The sequence below is a fragment of the Notamacropus eugenii genome, chromosome 4 (assembly GCF_028372415.1).
Source record: "Notamacropus eugenii isolate mMacEug1 chromosome 4, mMacEug1.pri_v2, whole genome shotgun sequence".
In the NCBI taxonomy this organism is placed as follows: Eukaryota; Metazoa; Chordata; class Mammalia; order Diprotodontia; family Macropodidae; genus Notamacropus; species Notamacropus eugenii.
The window spans coordinates 45747467-45770825 of record NC_092875.1 but is presented as its reverse complement, the minus strand read 5'-3'; the positions used below and the strand labels follow the sequence as shown (position 1 = coordinate 45770825).

Below are 23359 nucleotides of genomic sequence, written 5' to 3'. Positions count from 1 at the left end.
AAGCAAACCTCTTAGTTATCATGTCCCATCCCAAATCATCCCTCTCCATTGGGCTTCGATGGGCCCAAGCTAGAATCTGGCAACACATGCCCGTCTAGACCAATTGTTTCCATATTTAGTTAACGTTGGTAATGAAACCTTGCAAAGGAGCAAGTTCCGCCACTAGCTAATAACTTCCTTCCCAGAGCTAAATAAAGATTACCAGCCTGCACTTTGCATTGCCCATTTCTAAAATAAACAGAAGCACAAAAATTAGCTGGAATAATTGTGTAATTAAACAGCTGTATAATTGTTGCACCAAACTATGGTAGCTGAAAGGGAGGTGAAAACCTTTCTTCCCTCTAATGCCAATTCATTTAAACATTTAACTAAACAGTCCAAATGTGTGAACGTGCCAGGTGCAAGTGCAAGCATAGGCCTCCTGCAGAGTTTTTGGAAGATGAGGTAAATAATTCTCTCTGCGGCTCGAGACTCCAGATTCTAACAGAGTCATCAGCCCTAACTGGGATGCCAGGGAACAAGGTAAAACAGAGTGGTCATGTCCGCATTATATAGATTAGGACTTAGAGGAAAGGAAAATCAATTTCTACTTTTTATAAATCTGCTGATGTGCTTTGGAAGAGTCCAGTGCTTTCTAATAAAGTTTTCAAGTTCAATGATTTGGACTCCGTTTTTAGAATTCCTAGGACTTGTTGGAAGGAAATTATACTGTTCATTTGTTTCAGTCGTGTCTGACTCTTTGTGACCCCATTTGGGGTTTTCTTGACAAAGATACTGGAGGAGTTTGCTGTTTTCCTTCTCCAGCTTGTTTGACATATGAGGAAATTGAGGCAAACCAGGTTAAGAGACTTGTCCAAGGTCATGTAGCTAGGAAGTTTCTGAGGTCAGATTTGAACTCATAAATATAAGTTTTCCTGACTTCAGTCCTGGTGCTTTATCCACTGCCTCACCTATATTTTATAGGTGAGCAAATTGATTTCCAGAGATGGGAACTGATTTGCTCAAAGTCACACGGATGAAAGGAAAGTAGCTGGGCCTAGAACCTGTATCTTCTAACTGCAAATCAAGGCTCTTTTCTTCTCAGCCATAGCTCTTCTCCCACTATCCTTCTTCTACCTGCTTTGTTTTTCACATTTATTCTTATAATTTAAATTTTAGTGACTGAAAATGTATTTCAATTAAAAAATTTGAGAACATTTAAGCCTGATTAAACTCAGTGAGGTAGCAAACCGAAGCTGTGAGCTTGGGCGTAGTCCTTCTATCACATCAGGAAGGCCAGTCTGAAGAACCAAGACTTTGGTCTTATATGTTCAATATTATCCTGTGGGATTCAGTAGAAGTTGACTTGTTTATCTCCAGCACTTGGCCCAGTGGCTGTTATACAGTAAGTGCTTAATAAACACTCCTTTCTGTGCTTCCTCTCTGGCTCTCTCTGTTTCCTTGTCATCATGCATTCCCCCTTCCCCAATCACTTGCTAGCTCTCCTTTATGTCTTATTTGCTACCATGTAATCTCCTTAGGGACAGGGACTATGTTGTATTTGTATCCCTGGCATTTAGCCCAGTATCAGATATACATTAAGTGCTTAATACATGTTCTATCTATCTAGAGATCTACTTATCCAACACATGATAAATTCATGTTGATTGAAAAACATATAATCTTTCTTTAGCAAGACTTGACCTTCATAGGGTTTAAGACTAATGAAAACTAGATGGGGAGTAATTGTTTTTTCAATTCCTGAGCTACACTGTCCTTTAATTATCAAAGGACACCTGCTATATGTCCTTACCCTAACTAGATCTGGTTTGAAGACCTCTCTGTACATAGATTTATATTCCTGTTTTCATGAGTCCGTGTGAGAACTCTCATGGCACTGGGGAAACCACCACCTGCCTGCTGCTGAGTGTGGTGGTAATTACCACTTCTGCTATCACAGCTTCACGCTATCCATATCTGCAGATGGTACAAGGGACCCAAAGGTTGTTGGATTTAAAAAAGAGAAAGAAATTAAGCATGGGTAGTCACTGATACCAAGCACATGTAGGTTTTTCAAGCAATATGCCAAATTACGTTCAGGACTTTATTTTTTAAAACAAACTGCTAAGGACCCATGGGCAGAAGTCCTTTGGATGGTGGGAACACAAGACCCCATATCCTTGATAGAAATCGTCCAGCTTCCTACCTGGGGAAAAAACCCATGGACAAATTTGGAAATGTCATTCCAGAATTTTCAGCACATCCAGCCTTCCCCCTTGAGTTCTGTCCCATCTCACTTCTGGGTCACAATTCTGCAATGATTTCACCTCTGTAAAGGTGAAATCCTATAGTCTGAAAAGTATAAGATGCTTCCCCTATCAATGGTATTTGCATTCAGAAGATTAAAAACCATGGAAGATTTTTCTCATGATTTCTCCTATTCGTTTTAATTCTTCTATGCAACATGACTAATGTGAAAATGTGTTTAATAAAAATGCATGTGTAGAACTCATATAAGACTGAATGCTGTCTTGGGGAGAGAAGAGAGAGGGAGGGAGGAGAGAGAAAGAGGGGGAGAAAATTTAAGACTTATGGAAGTGATTGTTGAAAACTGAAAACAAATTAATTAAATTTTGTAAAAAACCATGGAAGAAACAACCAAGTGAATCCCTCATTGTAGAAATACAAATATATGGGGGTGGACAGAATATTTAAGGGGGAGATATTTTCCATGTGGCTCTGAAAACAGGCACCATATGGCTACCTATTCTTTTACTGTTTTATTTTAAAGCTTAATCAATTCTGCCTACAACAAAAATTTAATGAACAATACCTTAAAATGAAGTACGTTGCTCTCTATTTCTTCCGATGTGTGTTGGTCTTCATAGAGGTGCTGTTCTATTATTAAAATTAGTACATGCATACTGTCATACTCTACTTTTTACCTAAAATCACTTTCTGATTAGAATGTAACCAAATTATGCAATGGATAGTGCTGGATTTGGATTCAAGAACACATAGGTTCAGATCTTGCCTCTGATACTAGTTGGATAACCATTGGAAAGTTAACTTTGAAAGCCCCAGTTTCTTCATCTGTAAAACAGGCTTCATAATACCTACCCACAAAAGTTATTATGACACTCAAATGAAATCGTCTGTAAAGCAAGATAGAGAAATAGAGATTTTTATAGGGCTTGTAACTTCATTCTTCAATGTAGAGAACTCTTGGTAAGAGCTTCCCCTACTCCTACAGATCTGTGCATTTCCTTCAACCTCAAGTCTTAGAGTATTGCTTGGGGGTATTAAGAAATTATATGACTAGAGATTCATTAATGGGAAGGGTGCTAAATTTGCAATGAAAAAGACATGTTTGTCTTAGACTCCATGTGATCCTGGGCAAGTCACTTGACTTCTCTGTGCCTCGGTTTCCTCATCTGTAAAATGAGGATTAGACTCAGTGGTCTCTAAGGTCATTAGCTTCTAACTCTAAATCTACCAACCTATAAGATTCTCTTCCCTTAATACTAATAACACTAGTAGTAATAATTATCTCCCCCTTATAGAATGTAAGTTCCTTGAAAGCACTTTTGTATTTGTATTGCTATAGACTAACACATTTTCCATCGCATCTACAACACTCATCAAGTGCTTCTTGATCAATTGATTAATTGTGGGGAAGGAATAACTAGAAAACCTGGCCCTTACTTGCAAAGAATCTAGAGGTTAGTTAGGGAGTCACACACACACACACACACACACACACACACACACACACACACACACACACACACACACACACACACACACACACACACACACACCTGAAAGCTTAAGGACACCTAGAAAACGATGGATAGCCTTCTCTTTCCTGCCTTCATCTCTGCGCAATTGGTACACTCCATCTGGAATACATTCCCTTAGAATCTTCAAAGCAGAGCTCAGGTGGGACCCAGCGCAGGAGATCTTTCCTATTATTCTAGAATACTTTCCAATATTTTGCAGCCTCAATTCTTTTAAGATTCCACTTTCAGAATAGTTGCTGATCTGCTTCGGCAGAAAGCATTTCTGAACTGAGGGTCCTTTGCAACAACAGAGTTACTAGTCTGGAGCAAAAAATAAGTCTTGTTTTATTTACTTCTCTGTGTAAAGAGGGAAGCCCCACAGTGCAAAATGATCTCCTTGATGGCAAGGGAAGTTTCATTTTTGTGTTTTTACCTCCAGTCCCTAGCATGGTGTTTACACATAGTAGATGCTTAGTAAGTACTTGCTGACTTTGAAATAAGCAAATTAATTTGGGAGAGACAAAGACAGAGAAACACACATACACAGAGACAGAGACAGAGAAAGAGGGAGGGAAGGAGGAAAGGGAGAAAGAAAAAGAAATACAGAAATAGAAACTCAGAGGTAAAAAGAGCGAGGGGGGGAGAAAAGAGAAAGGGAGAGAGGAAGGGAAGGAGAAAACATGGCTTTGTTATGTTGACCCCTTTACAATACTAAAAGTCAGCATATGTCTGAAAAGTCATAGTATAGTTTTCTTTTATTAAAAGCTTATAGCTACACTAAGACTTTTGAGATGCCCTGTTTGTGTCAGCTATACGTTAGGAACTAGAAGATAGAAAAATGAATAATATAAATTTCCTGCTTTCGTAGACCTCACAATCTATTCAAGAGGTAAGGCAAATATACAGGTGACAACACACCATGATTGGATGAATGAATGACTAACTTATGAAGCATTTACTCTGTTCCTGAATGTTACAAATGCACAGGATAGATAGAAGGAAAACATTAGGTTTCAGAAGTGGTGACATCTACTTGGGAGAGTGGAGGATGACAGTATAAAGTTGGGTCTTACACGATGGAAAGGGATTGGAGAGGTGGACCAAAGCGGGAGAGATGGCAAGTCTCAGAGGAAATAACATGGAATTTGGAACTGAAGAACCCCAGACCTTGAAATCTGCTGCTGGTGCAACTTTAGCCAGGTCACTCACCTCATTTCTCAGCTCCTCATCTGCAAAGTGAGAGACTTGGCCTCCGTGATCTCTGAGGTCCTTTCCAGGTTTTACTCCCATGTTCCCTTGGCAGAGACATTGCATTGTGGGGTGTAGAGAAAGGCTGGAAAAGTAGTTTGGAACCAAATTATTCCTGACCGCAATGTGAATCACAGAATCTCAGAGTTAGAGAAAACCTCAAAGGCCACTGAATCTAACTTATGGCAAAGAAAAGCATGCCCAGTCCATTTTACCCACCAGAGGCAGTGAATGTGAGACCAAGAATTCTGCCTTTTATTCCCAAGCTAAAGGGGAGACTTTGAAATTTTTGGAGTGGGAAAGTGACACAATCGGAACAGTAGTTACATAAACCTGAAATTAAAGGACTTCTCTTATTCTATATGTCACAGAGAAAAACCTCAAAAGGAGTGAGAGAGACAGAGAGAGACACAGAGAGAAATAGAGGCAGAGAGTGAGAGTGAGAGAGAGAGAGTGAAAGAGAGGGGGAGAGAGAGAGAGAGAGAGAGGGAGGGAGGGAGGGAGGGAGAGAGAGAGAGGAAGAGAGACAGACAGAGAGACAGACAGAGACAGAGACAGAGACAGAGAGACAGATAGAGAGAGACAGAGAGAGAGAGAGAGAGACAGAGAGAGAGAGAGAGAGAGAGTAAGAGAGAGAGAGAGTAAGAGAGAGAGAGAGAAAGAGAGAGATTTAAAAGAAGAAAATGGAAATGTGGGAGTTGAGGACAGGTTTTTCTTGGGAATGTAGAGTCACGAGACAGGAGGGAGAAGGCACATTTGTCATCGGAGCTTCCCATCAGAAGAGGTCTCCCTTGCTCAGGCAGGCCTCCCCATGGGAGATAAAGGCGTGGCAGATCCCCCCCACACACACACCTCCATCCCCCACTTTGCTCGTTGCTCAGGAGGACAGCCTTGGTGGAAACACCCATCTGTTTTCACCGCCTCCAAAGCTAGACTGAATGTTCCATGTTGAGTCAGACGCCGGGAGCCGACTCGTGCTCCACAGCATCCCTGCAGCCAACCACAAACCTCAGGGATTCTACACAATGTCCTTTCTCATTCTCTTTCTGTCCCTTCCAATAGCATATGCGAGAGGCCGCGGAGCGGCGGCAACAGTTGGAATTAGAGCATGAGCAAGCCCTGGCTGTTCTCAACGCGAAGCAGCGGGAAATTGAACTCCTGCAGAAGGTGAGTGGGTGACTTGGGGTCTGGGCTGGGAGAGGGGGCAAGGTGGGGTGTAGTGACAGGAGAAGGAAAATGAGCGCAAAGCCTGCAAGGGAGGGTGAGGGGAGATGCTGGGCTTGGCCCCCTTCTTGCCATGCCTTTTCTCCCACGAATATTTTATTTTGTTTTATTATTCTTTTTATTATTCTTTATGCCTTGGACAAAAAGGTTCAGAGCATATATTCCCAAGGGTTACTGTATCATCCTAGATGCTGCTAAAAGGGGAAGCAAAATCTGGTATTATGGAAACAGCACAAGAGTGAAAAAGGACCTTTAGAGATTATCTGGAGATGGCATGGTACAAAGGAAAGACCACTGACTTTGGAGGCAGAGGACCTGTCTTTGTCACTCACTACCAAAGTGACCTTGGGCAAAATTGCTTAACCTCACTGGGTCTCAGTTTCCTGATGTATGAAATGAGAGAATTGGACTAAGAGGCTTCTGAAGTCCCTCTCCCCGGTCCATATTCCTAACCCGACCTCATTTTACAGAAGAGGAAACTGAGATTCAGAGGAGTTGATGGAGTTGCCCAAGGTCACACAGCTATTGTGTTAGAATCAGGATTTTTAAAGGTTCTATCATAAACAGAATCCAAAGTTTTAGAATTGGGGGTGTAGAGGTCATCTAAGTCAACCCCCTCATCTTGTAGGTGAAGAAACAAAGGCCCTGGGGCAGCCAGGAGTTTTGACCAAAGTCTGGAGAGAAGTGGCTTGCTTGCCCAGGGTTACACAGAATCCAGATTCAGACCCAAATCTTCTGACTCCCAGTCTAGAGAAATTTCCACCATATCACACATTTATGTTTCCTAACTAACTAACCTTTGGTTATCAAACTTCTGAAATTTCCTTGGGACTATGAAGTTTCACAGACCTGGACCAGTAATGATGACCCGATGACTCTTGTAGATAGAAATATTAGTTCTTCAGTCAATAGCAAAGGCCATATCATACCATGGAAAACACACTGGACTGGAATTCTAGGACTTGGGTTTGAATATTATCTCTGACATTTACTAACCATGTGACCATGGGCAAGTCATCAGTTAAGTGACCCGGGTCACATCACTGTCTTCATTTGTAAAATGAGAAGACCAAATCAGAATTCGGCGGCATCAAATTCAAAGAGAAAAGGCTAGATGTTGACTCAGAAAACTACAGATTCACATTCTCCGTGTTTTATTGTATTTTTATTTACTTTGCTAAACATTTCTCAATTCTATTTTAATCTGGTTCAGGCCTGCTCAGGAGTTTGGTAGTCCATGTGGTCCCGAGTTTGACATTTCTGGATAAGATGATCTCCAAGGTCCTTTTCAGTTCTAAATCTGTTAGTTTGTTATTGGAGTCAAATTAGCATAACCGGCTATACCACTTTTGTGACTTAGGCAAGTAATTTTTTCCTCTCTGAGCTTCTGTTTCCTCATCTATAACATGAAGAAGACACGCTATCTCTCCATTCTGAGTATTTTCTCTGGTTGTCCTTCATGCCTGGAGTATTCTCCCTCCATATTTCCTTATGGCTTCGCTGGGTTTCTTAAAGTCCTGGCTATCATCTTGCCTTCTATCGAAAGTATTTCACAGTCCCTCTTAATAAGAGTGCTTTCCCTCTGTTAATTATCTCCTATTTATCCTGTACATAAATTGTTATAAATTGTATACATTTATTTGCACGTTGTCTACCCCATTGGATTGTAAGCCCCTTGAAGGAAGGAACTTTTTATCTCTTTTTGTATTCCCAATACTTAGTATAGTACATGGCATATAATAGGGGCTTAATAGATGCTAATTTACTGCCTGAGAGAGCTAGATCAGATGCTCACAAACATTATGCATCGTGGGATGGCTGCTTTCAAGAATTTGAACAGTTACCACAGGAAAGAAGGGTTAGACATAGGATGATATGTGTCTCAGACATTTCCTAGCTGTGTGACCCTGGGCAAGTCACTCAACACTGTGTGCCTCAGTTTCCTCATCTGTAAAATGAACTGAAGAAAGAAATGGCAAACCACTCCAGTATCTCTGCCAAGAAAATCCCAGATGGGGTCACAGAAAGTTGGACATGACTAAAAAATTATTGAAATGACAGCTACTAATAGATGTCTAATTGGAGGGGAACTGACAGGTCATCTATTCCAACCTTCTCACTTTACAGATGAGGAAAATGAGGCTGGGGAGTGACTTGCCCAAGGTTACATGGGTAGTAAGTGATGGAGATAGTATTTGAAATCCAGGTTTCTGATTGTAGTATAGCACAGCATCCTCCACCTCCTTGGTCCCAGAGAGCAGACAAGGAACAGTAAATGGAAATCAGAGAGGCACAGATTTTAGCTTAATGTAGGGAAGATCGTCCTCATTCTGAGAGCTAAAAGTAAAATGAGCAGTCTGGAGGGATAGGGAGGACCCCCTTGTCAGAGGTATTTAAGTAAAGGCTCGGGATAACCAATTGCCAGGGATCTTGTAGAGGGAACTTTTGCTCTGGGGTGAGTTGGCCAGGATCATCTCTGAGCTTCCCTGCCAACTCTGAAATTCAGCGATTCTCAAAAGGCATCCCAGAAACCAAACTAATGACAGTGGCCTCCTGATGTGTTTCCTTAACCCTGGTGATAAGGTAGCAAATAATTACTCTTTCTTATATATAGCTACCCCCACAGATTACAGTCTGTTTATCCAGCTCTCTGATCACAAAATGAAGAGCATCATATTGCTTGTTCAACCTCACTGTCGATAGGAATCTGACGAAGTGATTTTTCTCCTCTGGAGTTTATGAGCAGCCCCCGCTGGCTTGCTGAGTGATAACTCCTGAAATTGTATTCTTAATCATTTATCAAGATCTCATATTAAGGGGAGATTTTATTAAGCCAGGGGGAGGGGCAATGCCATGGTTTCCATTAGCTGTCATAATGGGTTTGCTAGCACCCCAAGAAGCTATATTTTATCAGATGCTATCTGATAGAGATATTACTAGGGCCCTAGAAGAAATATGAGTCTGCTCATCACCTGTGGTGCCAAAGTCTTTGTTACTGAGCTGTAGATGAATGTGCTTCCCTGACATCTGAATTCATTCTTCCTCCCAGCCCTGGACCCAATGTCCTGAGGCTGGGTTCACCCCAGGAAGATCTGACTTCAGAGAAGGAAATATGATAGAAAAGTTGATATAGAACAATGGAAAGGGGGGGCCGCAGAACCAGGGCTGAAATCCCTTGTCTCAGTTATTTCTTAGCTGTAGGATCTTGAGTGAGTCAAACCTAACCTCCCTGGATCTCAGTTTCTGATCCATAAAATAAGGGGATTGGATTAGATGAGCTTTGAGGTCCCTTCTAGCTATAACAACAACAATTATATTGATAATAATAACATTTATATAGGACCTTAAGGTTTGCAAAGCATTTTACATGTTATCTCATTGATCCTCACTACACTGTGGTAAAACTACTATTATCCTCTCCATTTTACAAATGAGGAAAGCGGGTGCAGTGACCCCAGGGACTAAGGTAGAATTTTAACTAGGGTCTTCCTGACTCCAAATTCAATATTCTGTTAACTCTAGCTTCTTGTCTCTCCCTACATTCTCATTTACATGGGCAATCTATGGAAACACATCCACAAGAAAGATTTCCAATTGCTTGAGTTTATTCAGAAAGTTACAAAATGTGAAGACAGGAACATTATCCTGGCAAAGGCTGATAGCTATCAATGGACTGGGTGCACTCGTCTTCTTGACAGCAAACTCCTATCTCCTCCACGCCTAGTATCCCCCATCTTTTTTTTCCATCACAAACGGCAGTTGTAATGATGAAGCTTTTACCATAAAATGACTTTTTACACATTTCCAATTCGTTAGAGGGCCAGATTGATTTGGTCATTATTTTTAATCTCTCATACTTGTGAAATGATTTTCCTCGTTTTTTAAAATGCTGCTACTGAATTGCATAAAACCCAACTTAAAGATCTATAATGAATGTTCCTGGGGGATTTCAAACTCTTCTCTTGGGTTCTCTGATTATAATTACTTTCTGTGCCTTTGGGAGACACGGAGGACCCATGGGTAAGGCAGGATCTGCCAAGAATAATCATTTTCCCCAGGACACATTGCAAACACAAAAGCATTGAAAGGCTTCTACTAACATTCCTGGCTACCCTGGATATAAATTCCAACAACCTATAGGCATATTATTTGTGTTGGTTGTATGTGATTAATCTGATGGTCCCCTGTCATATACCCATGCTAGAACTAGGTTTATTTGAGTGAGATACTTTCCTATCCAACCATTTAGATAAAGAGTGTGCTGTGAGGGTCAGCTAAGTGACTCAGTGATTAGACTACCAGTCCTGAAGGACCTGAGTTCAAATTTGACCTCAGATACTTATTAGCTCTATGGCCCTGGGCAAGTCATTTAACCCTGATTGCCTCAGAAAAGAAAAAAAAGGGGTGAGATAATAGGATTCAAGTGGGAACTATTTATTTTTGGTTTTGTATTCACAGTGCCTGGCACAAATTAGTAAACGCTTATTGGATTATTGATGTGAAGATCACTGGAGCTGGCGTTGGAAGGCATTCCAATGTGGTAGAATGTTGTTTGGAATCTCTGTGACCTACAGGATTTCACTTCACCTAAGCCTCAGTGGGGGTATGAATCAAACAATTTCTAAGACGTGCTGGAATTCTAAGGGACACTGGAAAGAAATTAGGACTACCTAGACCAGGCAGAAATAGTCATACCACTGTGTTCTTAGCAGTAGTAGAATTAATGACATCCCCCCAAGCCACCATACTTGGACTAGGGCACTCAGGCCTCTCGAGGAGGAAGCATGGTACAATGGAAAAAAAGTAATAATTGCTAACAATTCTATTTCTATAATGCCTACTTTGTGCCAAGCATTGTGCTAATTATTACAAATTCGTGTGATCCTCACAACAACCCTGAGAGGTAGGTACAGTTATTATCCCCATTTTACAGATGAGGAAGCTGAGGCAAGCAGAGGTTAAGTGACTTGCCCAGAGTCACACAGCTAATACATTTTTCTGAGGCTGGATTTGAACTCAGGTCTTCCTGACTCCAGACCTGGCGTTCTAGCTACCCGCCTGGTATTTAATAAGTGCTTAATGACTGCTTATTGACTTGGCTTCCCCTCTGTGGGACTCAGTTTCCTCATCTACAAAATGAGACGCTTCACCTAGATTATCTCTAAGGTTGCTTCTAGACCTTGATCTATGAGCCAGTAAACAAGGACAGTATTTCTCTCTGAGTTGATCACCACCTCCAGAAAGTCTTGTCTGAAGTCTTACTACATGCCTTAGTAGCCAGAGCCTTTTTGGAGACCCCCAGTTGCCTCTGGAGACAAGCTATACCAGAGCTATTGAGAGTCATTAACTTAGAACTAAAGACATTTTGAGATTATTGAGTTCATCCCCACATTGAACAGATGAGGAAACTGAGACCTAGAGTTGACAACTGGCTTGCCCAAAGTCACGCAGCTAATAAGAGTCAGATTCAAACTCAGATCTTTCTGACTTCAGCGTCAGAATTCTTTCTACTATACTAGAGCCTAACTCCTTCATTTTACAGAGGAGGAAACAGATCCAGAGAAGGACCTCACTCAAAGTCATAAGGTCATACAGTCATGGAGTTAGAGCTGAATGGGACCTTGGAAGTTAGCTAGTCCAACACCCTCATTTTATATATGGGTAAACTGAGGCCCTGAGAAGTTAAGGCCTTTGCTCAAAACTTACATAGGTATTAAGTACCATAGTTGGGATTCAAACCTGGATCATCTGACTGTATCCAGAATTGCTATCACTGGACCATGGGACTTCCTTTCTAGCCTTCTGCCTCAGTTTATTATTGTGCTTTTAACTGTTAAGTTTTAATAATCTCCTTTGAGTCCCCTTCAACTCTCCCTCCCCAAAATGCCTCTGTTCAGAAGTAGCTGCTAAGATGAGCTCCCAATTTTCAGCTCAACTTAGAAACAGTGTTGTTATCACCAACTTGGCTGAGGTTTAGCTGCCTGTTACTGTTGTGCGGTGGTTGTTGCTTTTAAAAAAATTTTTAAATCTTGCCAGTTGACAATTATCTTTGAGTCCACTGAATCATTGGGGCTGTTATTTATATCTGCTCTATATGTTCTCCAATTTTTTTCTGCCATTTTGAGAAATTGACGTCTCTGGCAACAACTATTAAGTTGATTTAAAGAGCGAAGTAATTAATTTCCTGTGTTCTCCTAGGACCGCTTGCTGCCAATAAACTCACTGCAAATAGGCATAGAATGAAATAAATGATGGGACCATGAGGTTACTCAGTTGCCCACCAGTGTGATGTGCTATGGAAAGAAGACTCTTTACTTTGTGAAGAGAAGCATGAAATTCAAGACTATTGTTTTTATTGTCTGGTTGTTTCAGTAATGTCCAACTCTTGTTGACCCCATTTGAGGCTGTCTTGGCAAAGGTACTGGAGTAGTTTGCCATTTCCTTCTCCTATTCATTTTACAGATGAGGAAACTGAGGCAAACAGGGTTAAGTGACTTGTCTAGAGTCATACAGCTATGTGTCTGAGACCAGATTTGAACTCAGGTCTGCCTAACTCTGTGCCTGGCACTCTCTCCACTGTGCCACCTCACTGCCCTAATTCAAGTCTAGGGATTTGATAGTTTCTCTAGCCTGTCCTTTATCCTGATTGATGACTTCAAGATGATTGTGTCCAGTTTGGAGGGGACCATAGCTTAGTAAAAAGGACCCTAAGGACCTAGAGGGAAAACCTGATTGAAAAAGATTCCTCTTGGAGAGTAGTGAGCTCTGGGTTTGAAATTGAAGGAGCTGGGTTTGAATCCTCACCATATTTCTAGGTATGTGACCTTGGGCAAGTCACTTCTCTCTGGGTCTCAGTTTTTCTCATCTGTCAAATGAGAGGATTGGACTGAGTTCCTTCCAACCCTAGGTCTTGGATCCTGTGTTAAATCATTTGACTTTCTTGGGCCTGGATTTCCCCACTTGCTGAACTAGACAGCTTCTGAAGTCCCTCCTGGCTCTAAATTTTTGATCCTATTATCTTAAAAATCATTTAATTTTCCTGGACTTCAGTTTCTCCATCTGTAAAATGTAGGGGGTTAGACTGGAAAACTTCAGAGGTCCCTTCTAACTCCATACCCAATGATCCTTAGAACTTTCCCTAGTGTGGGGGTGGGGATGAAGAGGTAAAGGAGAAAGTTTGTGGGAAAGTCATCAATTCCTTACTACAAATAGTGCAAGGGAATACCCATTCACACCCCATCTAAGCAGCCTTTCAATCTTTTAACAAGCATTGCTTAATAACTGATGCTGATGAGGATAAGTACTTACTATGCACCAGACACTCTGTAAAGCATCGTAGATGGAGAGAAAGTAAAAGGCAAGAGCTCACCACTCCAGGAACTTACACCTGATTTGGGAAGCACCTGCTGATATAAAAAACAGAAATGAACAATAATCTCAGAGAGAGGGGGCGCTAGGGGGTGCCATAGTGCACAGAGAATTGGCTCTAGAGTCGGGAAGACCTGAGTTTGAATCCAGTCTCAGACGTTCACTAGCTCCGTAACCTTGGGCAAGACGCTTCACCTCTGTTTGCCTCAGTTTCATCATCTATAAAATGCAAAATAGCACCTAATCCCTAAGGTTAGAATCAGTGATATAATAATTTCAAAGCACTTTGCAAAGTGCCTACCACATAGTAAACATTATTTAATATTAGTTGCTGGTGTTTCTCCTTCTCTCCTCCTCCTCCTCCTCCTCCTCCTCCTCCTCCTCCTCCTCCTCCTCCTCCTCCTCCTCCTCCTCCCTCCTCCTTCTTCTTCTTCTTCTCCTCCTCCTCCTTTTCCTCTTCCTCCTCTTTCTCTTTCGGGATAATGGATGTGCTTTCCAATCACTTAAAGATCATCTGATCCATCTTCTTACTCAGATGGGTAAACTGAGGTTCAGAGAGGTGAACGAGAGCCTTTCCAGGGCTCTTGAAAGTAGTGGCTATGATGAGTTCCTGACTTTTGTGCTTCCATTCCATGCTGTGAGAGAATCTATTAAAGTAACTAAGGGATGTTTGCCCGAGGAAGAGAAGACTCCTGATAGATAATCATGGATAATCCCCAACAAGTATTTGAATAGTTGTCCCATGGAAAAAGGATGAGATTCTTTCAGTTTGGTCCCATTTGTTCCAGAAGCAATGGCAAACTAGGGGCAAATTTAGGTCTAAGTTCAGGACAAACTTCCCAAAAAGGGGAATAGTGCCAGAGGCAAAGGGCTGGTTTGGGATAGAGTATTCCCCACCCCTCCCCCATTTGAAGATCTTTGAGTAGAAACTTGTTAGGTATGGTATAAAGGTATGTCTGCTGCAGTCTTCTGCGACTCATGAATTCTGGGATGGACTTATTCCTGAACCCAGAACAGAAAGTGCTAAGAGGAAGACTGGGTACTTCCCAGGAGAACCATCCGCAAGTGGGACAATGATGTGCTTCTTCTTACTGGAGGTCTCCCAGTCAAGGCTAGGTGACCGCTTGTTAAGGATAAATGGAAAGAGGAGTCTCATTCAGGTGTGGGTTGGCCTTTGAGATCCCTTTCAGCTCTGATAGGCCAGAAATCTCTTCACGGAATGATGCAAGTTGAAATGGGAAACCATTGAAATTTAAGCTTATCTTTTCATTTGTTGTTTCTTGGCTATATCCATCACTAATTCAAAGACTCAGCATCCTCTATGTAAAAATCAGTCTTGCTCATGAATTCCTTCTAAACAGTAAAGACTTCCAAAGGGCAGGTGCTCAGTGGAGTTCCCAGATAATCCTCTCTGAGGAGGGATGTCCAGAGTCTTCTTTGGAAGCAGACACACAAGGCTACTTATAAAGTTATTCTCAGACCAGATGGTCAGAATATATGGAAGGGGCAGTGATAAATCAGAGAAGAAGATAAGACTTTTCAGTTTTTCAACCTACAAAATAGGCAGAATGCCACTCTTTACCTACTCAAAATGTTACATGGGTCCTGACCACGTGGAGGAAGACATTTTAGCTGGGAAGATCAGAGGATTACAGAGAGAGACAGAGACAACAGAGATAAAGATAAAAGAGACTTCAAAGGCCATGTACTCCAACATTTTCGTTTGTAAATTGAGGAAACTGAGACCCAGGAAAGTGAAGGGACTTAGCCAAGGTCACACAAGACAGAAAGTATCAATCAATCAATGAACATTGATTAAACACCTGCTATGTTCTAGGCATTGTGCATAAGAGACAAGGTGAAGGATTTCACCAAAGATATGCCAGTTTGGAGGAAACCAGGTGGGGTAGTTGACCCAGCTATCCTCTAGCTGGTCAGCACTTAGTTATGCAAACCCAATCCAAAGTGGTCTGCATCAGAGCTCTGGAATGGGTCTCTGCAACCTTGCAGAGATTTAAAAGGATTGTGGGTTGTTAGAGAGCTGAGTTGATGTTGGTTTTTCTAAGAAATCAGAAAGGATTTTGGAGCTATACAATACAGTGGAAAGAGCAATGAGCCTTTGGGGTCACAGGACTAGATTTCAAATCCCAGCTCTGCCATTTGCTTCCTGTGTGACCTTGGGTAAATTATCTAATCTCTCTGGGCTCATGGACCTCATCATTGGTAAAATAAGTAAGTTGGGCTAGGTAACCTCTAAGGTCCTTTCTAATAACCCTAAATCTGTGTTTCTATTGTACTGCCAATCCATCTGAAAACACTGGAAATGGATTAGGGGGTAACAAATAGATCATACATGAATGTTTCTTCCATTCTGGATTTCCATTCTAGATCCCTCACCCCCACTCACAGACCCAGCAGAATCCTGGCAGTTACTCTCTCCATCATCTCTGGCAGGTACCCACCCCTCTCTCCTATTCCCCCCAAAAGCCACAAAATCAGAACAAAAGCACTGTCCATCAGTCTTGGGAAGATGTAATGCCATTCAGGTAGGTCCTGTGATTCAGGAGGAACCTAAGGAAGACAAAAATAGTCAGGAGATAGCTTGGTATAGTGGAAAGAGTGTCAGAGTCAGCAGATCTGTTTTCAACTCCATGCTTTCTTGGCACACAGCTCCGGGCATGCCAGTTTAGCTATAGGAGCTGCCATTTTCTCATCCACAAACCCAGAATGTGAGCTAGAAGAGAGGTCAGAGGCCTACCCATCTCTGAACATGGCTCACTACTGAATCATGCCTGACAAGAGGTCATGCAACCTTTGCTTAAAGTCTCCAGGAAAGGGAGTCTTTCGACTAACTCCGGGGGCAGCCTCTTTTCCTTTTGGAAAGAGCAGTTAACCTTAGTGCTAGCGCTGTGAACTGTGTCACCCAAGATGAGGTTCTCTGCACTTTTATTTCCTCATCTCTCAGATGGGTAGGATAGTACTTGCACTAGCTGTTGGTAGGGTTGTGGGGACAGGGTGAGATATTAATGTGAAGTGGGGGTTCTTGGCCTTTCTTATATAGTGGAGCCTTTGGGGAGTTCAGTAAAAAGACGGACTTCTCAGGAAAATGTTGGGTTTTTTTTAAGTGCATGAAATACAACACAATAAAAAAACTAATTAAATTGAGCTAATTATCAAAATATTTTTTTTAAAAACCAATTTCATAGACCCCAGGTTCAATTCATTAAGCATTTATTAAGTGCCTACTATGTGCCAGGCACTACATTAAGCAATGGAAATACAAATAAGAAGAAGACAGTTCCTGCCCTTTAATGGGGGAAGACAACATATCAAAGGAAGCTAGAAAGCATGGTGGGGGTTGGGGGAACATCAGGGAGTGTCTAGCATGGAGGCACCTTGTTCCATGTGGTAGAAACCAGGTAGAACTACAGATGGTGAATGAAAGCTAAGAATCTCTAATATAAAGATTTGGGGCAGCTAGGTGGTACCATAGTGCATAGAGCAGCAGGCCTGGAGTCCAGAAGACTTATCTTCCTGAGTTCAAATCTGGCCTCAGACGTTTACTAGCTGTGTGACCCTGGGCAAGTCACTTAACCCTGTTTGCCTCAGTTTCCTCATCTGGAAAATGAACTGGAAAAAGAAATGGCAAACCACTCCAGGATCCTTGCCTAGAAAACTCCAAATGGGGTCATGAAAAGTCAGACATGACTGAAAAACAAGCAACAGTATAAAGGATTAACATTTAAAATAAAGCACTTCCAGGGAGTACAGAGAACTAGGTGTGGAGACAAAAGAATTAGGTTCAGATTCTGCCCCTGACCTTTCCTATCTACATGACACTGGGCAAATCACTGAACCTCTCTGGGCTTTAGTTACCTGTATAATAGGGAGATGAAGTAGATGATATTGAATAATTAACTTGGTTTTCTTCCTTCTTTCCCTCACAAAAAGGCTCAGGTTGAAGCCAAGAAAGAGCATGAAGGAGCAGTGCAGCTGCTAGAGGTGAGTGTGAACCAGTTTTTCTTCTTCTCTCCTTTGGTATCACTCAATGGCATACACACACAGGGCTCTTTCAAGCTCTTGGTTTCCAATGCCATATATACTGTATGGCCCCTTTCCCACCACTGGGGGAAGTGACAGCAAGATATTCACCAATCCCTTTTGATTACATCTAGGGAGAGAGGCCAAAAAAATCATTGTCTCTAGTTGGCCCTGAAGATGTCCTCAATGGGAGGAATCACCTTTTAAATGCCGCCAAAAGTCTGTGCAGAAACATGTTGGTCCATTCTTGACAAGGCTGTCACAAAGTTGTAACAAGAAGACAGCCAGGAATTTTAAAAATGAAGCCCAGGCTAGAATGAGCAACCCAATGCATTCTGAACTTCACATTAGGGAATAGCTGATGGGGAGTGGAAGACCAACCAAGAGGTTTTATGAGATCATTTCTGAGCTCTTTTCCCATATAAAGGCTGCCTGGTATATAGACAATAGATAAAAACCAATCTTTTCTCATCTACTAATATGTACCTTTTTAACTGGGACCTGTGATTTTGTTGGTGGAGAATATTTACACATGAGGAGAGTCCCTCTACCAGTGCAGATTGGCACCTGCTCTAAAACTTAAAGTCTTGGAAAGTACTTGAGGGCACTGAGAGTTTAAGTGACTTGCCCAGGGTCACACAGTTAGCACATGCTAGGAGCAAATTTTGAACCCTGGACTTCCTGAGTCCAAGACTAGCTCTCCATCTGCTATGGCTCTCTGCCTGAAAAATAAGGTTGCCAAACAAGCACCCAGGTAGGGGAAGGAGGTGTATCATGATGATAAGATAACCACTAATTCTAGGAATGGATGATTACTTGTGGGTGAGTTGCAGTTGGGATTCTTTGGGAAATATGGGTTGAAACAGATGGTCATCCAGGTCCAACTCTGAAATTCGGTTATTCTCTATTTGCTAAACATCCATGACTCCACCCAAAGCCAACTAAATAGACTGACTTGTTGGGAACTTCCTAAATGTGGTTCCATGGATATTGTTAGGGGTACTGTTTTTGTGATGATAAATGCATCGCTACCATTTGGAGAACTTTTAGAGAGTTTTCTCTCCAAACGTTCAAGCTCTGTCTTTGGCTTATATTCTCTCCTTTGAGGACATATTGGTTTCCAAGGCCCAGGGTGGAGTGAGACACCTGAAGACTCCCCTCCCCTCCCATCCCCACTGCTCCTTCATCCATAATGAATGGGCCATAATGAGCCCAGGGATTCCTACCTGCTTAAAACAAAGGTCATACCCTTAATGGTCTGCCATCATACATAAATTCATCAAAGATCTAGACTCCTAGAATTCAGTGATCTTTACCATAAGCCCATACTCCCCTGCAGCCTAATTCCATTAAGAAAGGCCAAGGGGTACTTGTCTTCCCTATCTCCAATCTCCAGGCCCTTTGTACAGCTGCTGCTTCCCAGAGGGACCCTTCCTTCAGCCCCAGGGAACATGAAACCATTAATGAAAACACATCTCTTAGGTTGCCTTACCAAGTCTATTCCTCCCCCAGGAGCAGATTTCATCAGTCCTCTCCTACATTTTAAAACTGATTTTTAAGCACTTATTAGGTAATGAATCCCTAGTAGGAAACCCATGATGAATTATAAGGGGGACCAGGGGCGGAAGCAACACCTGGGGATATAAGGAGCTCTCCAAATGGCCATTTATCTCCCTGAAATATCACTGGGTTCCCCTGGCCTGAATGCTCCCCCACCCCTTTGCTTTGTATAAGGCAGCCTCCATCTGCCATAATCTTAGAGATGGAAACTCATTATTGCTTTTCGCAGCTGGGCTGAGGCCTGTTTGTTTGAGATTTTGTAATGGTTTAAATCTGCTTGCTGAGATTGAGGCACAGTGCCAGAGTTATTTTTTTTTATTAGTGTCCTCCAGTGTGGTTGACCTGGTGCATGCTTTTATATGTGGTCACTGTCTTTATTTGTTTTTTTTTTAAATGGGAGGGGGGGTTTGGTGAAAGAATCCAGATGTGCTGAAAATTGTTTTGTTTTGTTTTTTCATTTCCTTATCTCGTCTTTGCTATTGTGTCTTGTTGGGATTTTGCTTTGCTCCAGACCACCTTGGACAGCATGCAGGTATTTGGAGCGTAATTTGTCCTCAAGTCTGGTGTGTGCTTGCCCTGAGTGCTTCCCCTTGCATGGAAGCTACCATAGAGTCACTATGACTTGGGTCAGCTCAGAAGGCCTTCTGCACAGGTCAATGTGTTCACCCAAATAGCGGGTTGCTAGGGTTCTGTAACTGGGATGTCACTCTGCCTGGCTCGCAATGGGGAAGGGGTCCTAACTCCTACATAAATACACGAGGCAGCTGTGGAGCAGAGGGAATTGTCACTAAATTTAGAGACAAGATTTGGCTTTTGGCAAATTTTGGCTCTGCTACTGACTAACTGTGACCCTGAGCAAGTAACTTCTGAGCCTCTGTTTCCTCATCAATAAAATAAAGAGGTTGAGCTATATGACCTTTAAGATCCCTTTAAGCTCAAGATCTATGATTCTATGAATAATAAGTCCTAGATAACCAAATAGTATCAACATTACTCCCTGAGCAGACCCAGTGAACATAGTTTGACTCTAGTGTCCAGGTTGTAACTTTCAGGCTTTGAAAATGTCCTCTTAATTCAAATGACCCCAGAAGAGAGAAGCTGGGTATCTTCCGCCCTGCCCCAGAGCTAATCCTCACTGATTCTCTATGTAACACAGCTAAAGAATGGACCAAGAGTAAGGATCTGAGAATTGGATCTGAGTCTGCCTGAATTCACCTGAACTGAGTTTTTTTTTTTGTTTCTGTTACCTCCTAAGCATGCTCTCAGAGCATTTTATTTTATAGGCATCTACCTCTGTCCTTGAACTCCAAGGCATGGGGGAAACTAGACTCACTCACTCTAGTGACAATGTTTTCAGCCTATCAAGAGCCAAATTTCAGTCTGCAAGTGGACTCCAACTTTCCCAACAATCTAAAACAGCCCATTATTTCCCTCTTCCCAGAAGAGATACTGGAGTTTCCAAAAGCCTGACAATTGACAACCAGGGCAAGTTTGGAATAGGAGGACTCCATAAAGAGTCTGGAATAGAAACCCTCTGTTATCTGGCATTCTGTTGTCTAGAATTCCCTAGGGCCTATCACTGCTTCCGTACATTTCCATTGCAACAATGATTGTTTATGTCTATAGTGGTAACCCAAAGTTAGTGAAGGATGTGGGGGCAGCAAAGAATTAGATCAGATTCAATGGTGTCTTGGTCTAAAAATATTTTGAGTTTCAGTTTGGTGATCTATGTGTAGGCATAGAAAGCTAAGCAGTTCTTGATCATTCCTTGATAGACAGTCACTCTTGATTCTATCTGCGTGGTACCTGATAGCCCTTGATAAAACAACTCATTGAATTTTTTAGCCAAAAAATACTTAAAATTATTTTCTTCAGTGAACATTTATCAAATGTTTACTATGTGCAGAAAGGCAGTATGGTGTAGTAGACAGTCAGACTTGGAAGATCTAGGTTCAGTTCTCATCTCTGACACATGATAAAATTAGATATTAATTGCAAAGCACTTTGTAAACCTTAAAATGCTATATAAATACTATTTATTACTGCTATCAGTCATCATAGTAGTAGTAGTGATGGTAGCAGTAGTAGTGTAGTAGAGTAATGATGGTGGTGGTGATAGTAATGAATAGTAGTGGTGGTGGTGATGGTGGTGGTGGTAGTAGTAGTGACGATAGCAGTAGTAGTGGTGGTGGTGGTGGTGGTGGTGCTGGTGCTGGTGTTAGTGGTGGTGGTAGTAGTAGTAGTAGTGGTAGTACTAGTAGAAGTGGTAGTAGTAGAAGTAGTAGTGATAATATACTAGCTCTCTGACCTTGGAAAATTCACTTAACTTGTCAGGGTTAAGATTATAAAATGCAGAGAAGGTGCACACATACTTTAGTAGAGAGAATTTCCTCACCTGGAGTTCCCTGTACCAACATAATTGATCAGTCTAGTCCTCATGCTATCCTATTATGTGCTGGGCCCTGAGTACACCAAGACAAACCAAAAAAATTCCTTACTGGAACTGTGCCTGGAGGCAGAGTGGGGTGGTGGTGGAAGATAGGGTGGGGTGAAGATACATCTACACACATAAATATATGTGAAATAATTTTAAGAAGGAGAGAGCAACTAAGAGCTGGAAGGATCAAGAAAGACTTCCTGGAGAAGGTGGCAACTAAGTTGTGCTTTGAAGAAAACTAGGGATTCCACGGGGTGGAGGTGGGAAAGGCATAGGCATAGGGCACAGCCTGTGCAAAAGCTCCAGAGGTAGAAGATGGAATGCTAGATATGGCCTGGGAATAGCTAAGAAACTGGCTTGACTGGAAAGGAGCGTGTTTGAAGGGGAATCTTATGAAATAAAATTGAACAGCAGGCATTTGGAGATGCAGGACTAGACCTTGGAAGAAAGACAGAACTAGAGATGCAAGTTTAAGAGTCATCTATGCAGAAGGCTTTGTTGAAACACTAGTTCTGAAGGAGTAAGTTCAGGCAGGGATTCTTAACTGGGGGTCCATAGATTCCCCAAAGGATGTGAGGATAGATTCCAGGGGATTCATGAACATGGATGGGAAAAGTCACATCTTTATTTTCACTTACTGTTAACTGAAAATTAGCATTTTCTTTCTATTAGGAATACAGGCAAGAAGCATGATTCATTGGCTTTCTCAGACTGACAAAAAAACCCATGATGCAAAAAAGGTTAAGAAGCCATGATTTAGATCAGTAAAACAGGGAAAATAGGGCTCAGGAATGAAACCTTGGGCTGATTTATGACCTAGGGTTTAAAATAAAGAATAAGATGAAAAGGCGATGGGAACCCAACTATGGGTGGTTTCACGTGACAGGATGAAGGTTATTTTTTTGAGAGATAATAGAAAGCTATGGAATTTTTTTCACTATGGGAATAACCTGGTCAGATCTATGCTTTTAGCTTCATAGATATGTATAGAATAAATTGGCTATGGGAAAGATTGGAGCCAGGCAGACCAACTAATAGTCAGTTCCAATAATCCAGGCGATAGGTGATGAGGGCCTGAACCAGGATTTGTGAAAAGAAAGAAATGTGACAGAGACTGTGGAGGTAGAATTGGCAACACTTGGCAACTGATTGAACATAGAGGATGAAGGAGAGGGAAGGTTAGTCAATAAGTATAATCAATTAAGCACCTCCCATGTGCCAGGACTAGGGATACAAAGACCAAAAAAATGAAATCATATCCCAAACAGAACCTCATGTCCTAGGGATACAAGGACAAAAATAATCCTGCCTTCATACTATTGCTCAATTTTTCAATCAACAAGCATTTAATAAATATCTATTGTGTTTCAGGCAGTATAATAGGTGGCAGGGATATAAAATAGATAAGCAGGAAGGAAGGAAGGAAGGAAGGAAGGAAGGAAGGAAGGAAGGAAGGAAGGAAGGAAGGAAGGAAGGAAGGAAGGAAGGAAGGAAGGAAGGAAGGAAACAATCCTTAGATTTAAAAAGAATTTCCATTCTATCAGGGGGATAACTGTCAAACCTGGAGAAATGGAAGATGGACATAAGGAAGCTTCAAGGACAAAAGAGTTTGGGAGAAAGACAGTGAACTGCCTTTTGGACTAGCGGAATCTGCGATGCTTTTGAGATATCCAAACTGAAATGTCCAACATTGTTGATGTGGGACCGAATCTCAGTTGAG

General features: G+C 41.8%; 1 protein-coding gene across 4 annotated transcripts in view; it reads left to right on the top strand.

Annotated features, from left to right (window-relative positions):
• RIMBP2 (RIMS binding protein 2) overlaps nucleotides 1–23359 on the top strand; it is a 475720-nt gene that overhangs the window by 353836 nt on the left and 98525 nt on the right. For all 4 annotated transcript variants that reach the window (XM_072600737.1, XM_072600735.1, XM_072600738.1 and 1 more), the window contains 2 exons: nucleotides 6072–6176; nucleotides 17553–17603. In XM_072600737.1, coding sequence (XP_072456838.1) covers nucleotides 6075–6176; nucleotides 17553–17603 — 153 coding nt within the window. In that variant the 5' untranslated portion in view covers nucleotides 6072–6074. The remainder of the gene's footprint in view (nucleotides 1–6071; nucleotides 6177–17552; nucleotides 17604–23359) is intronic.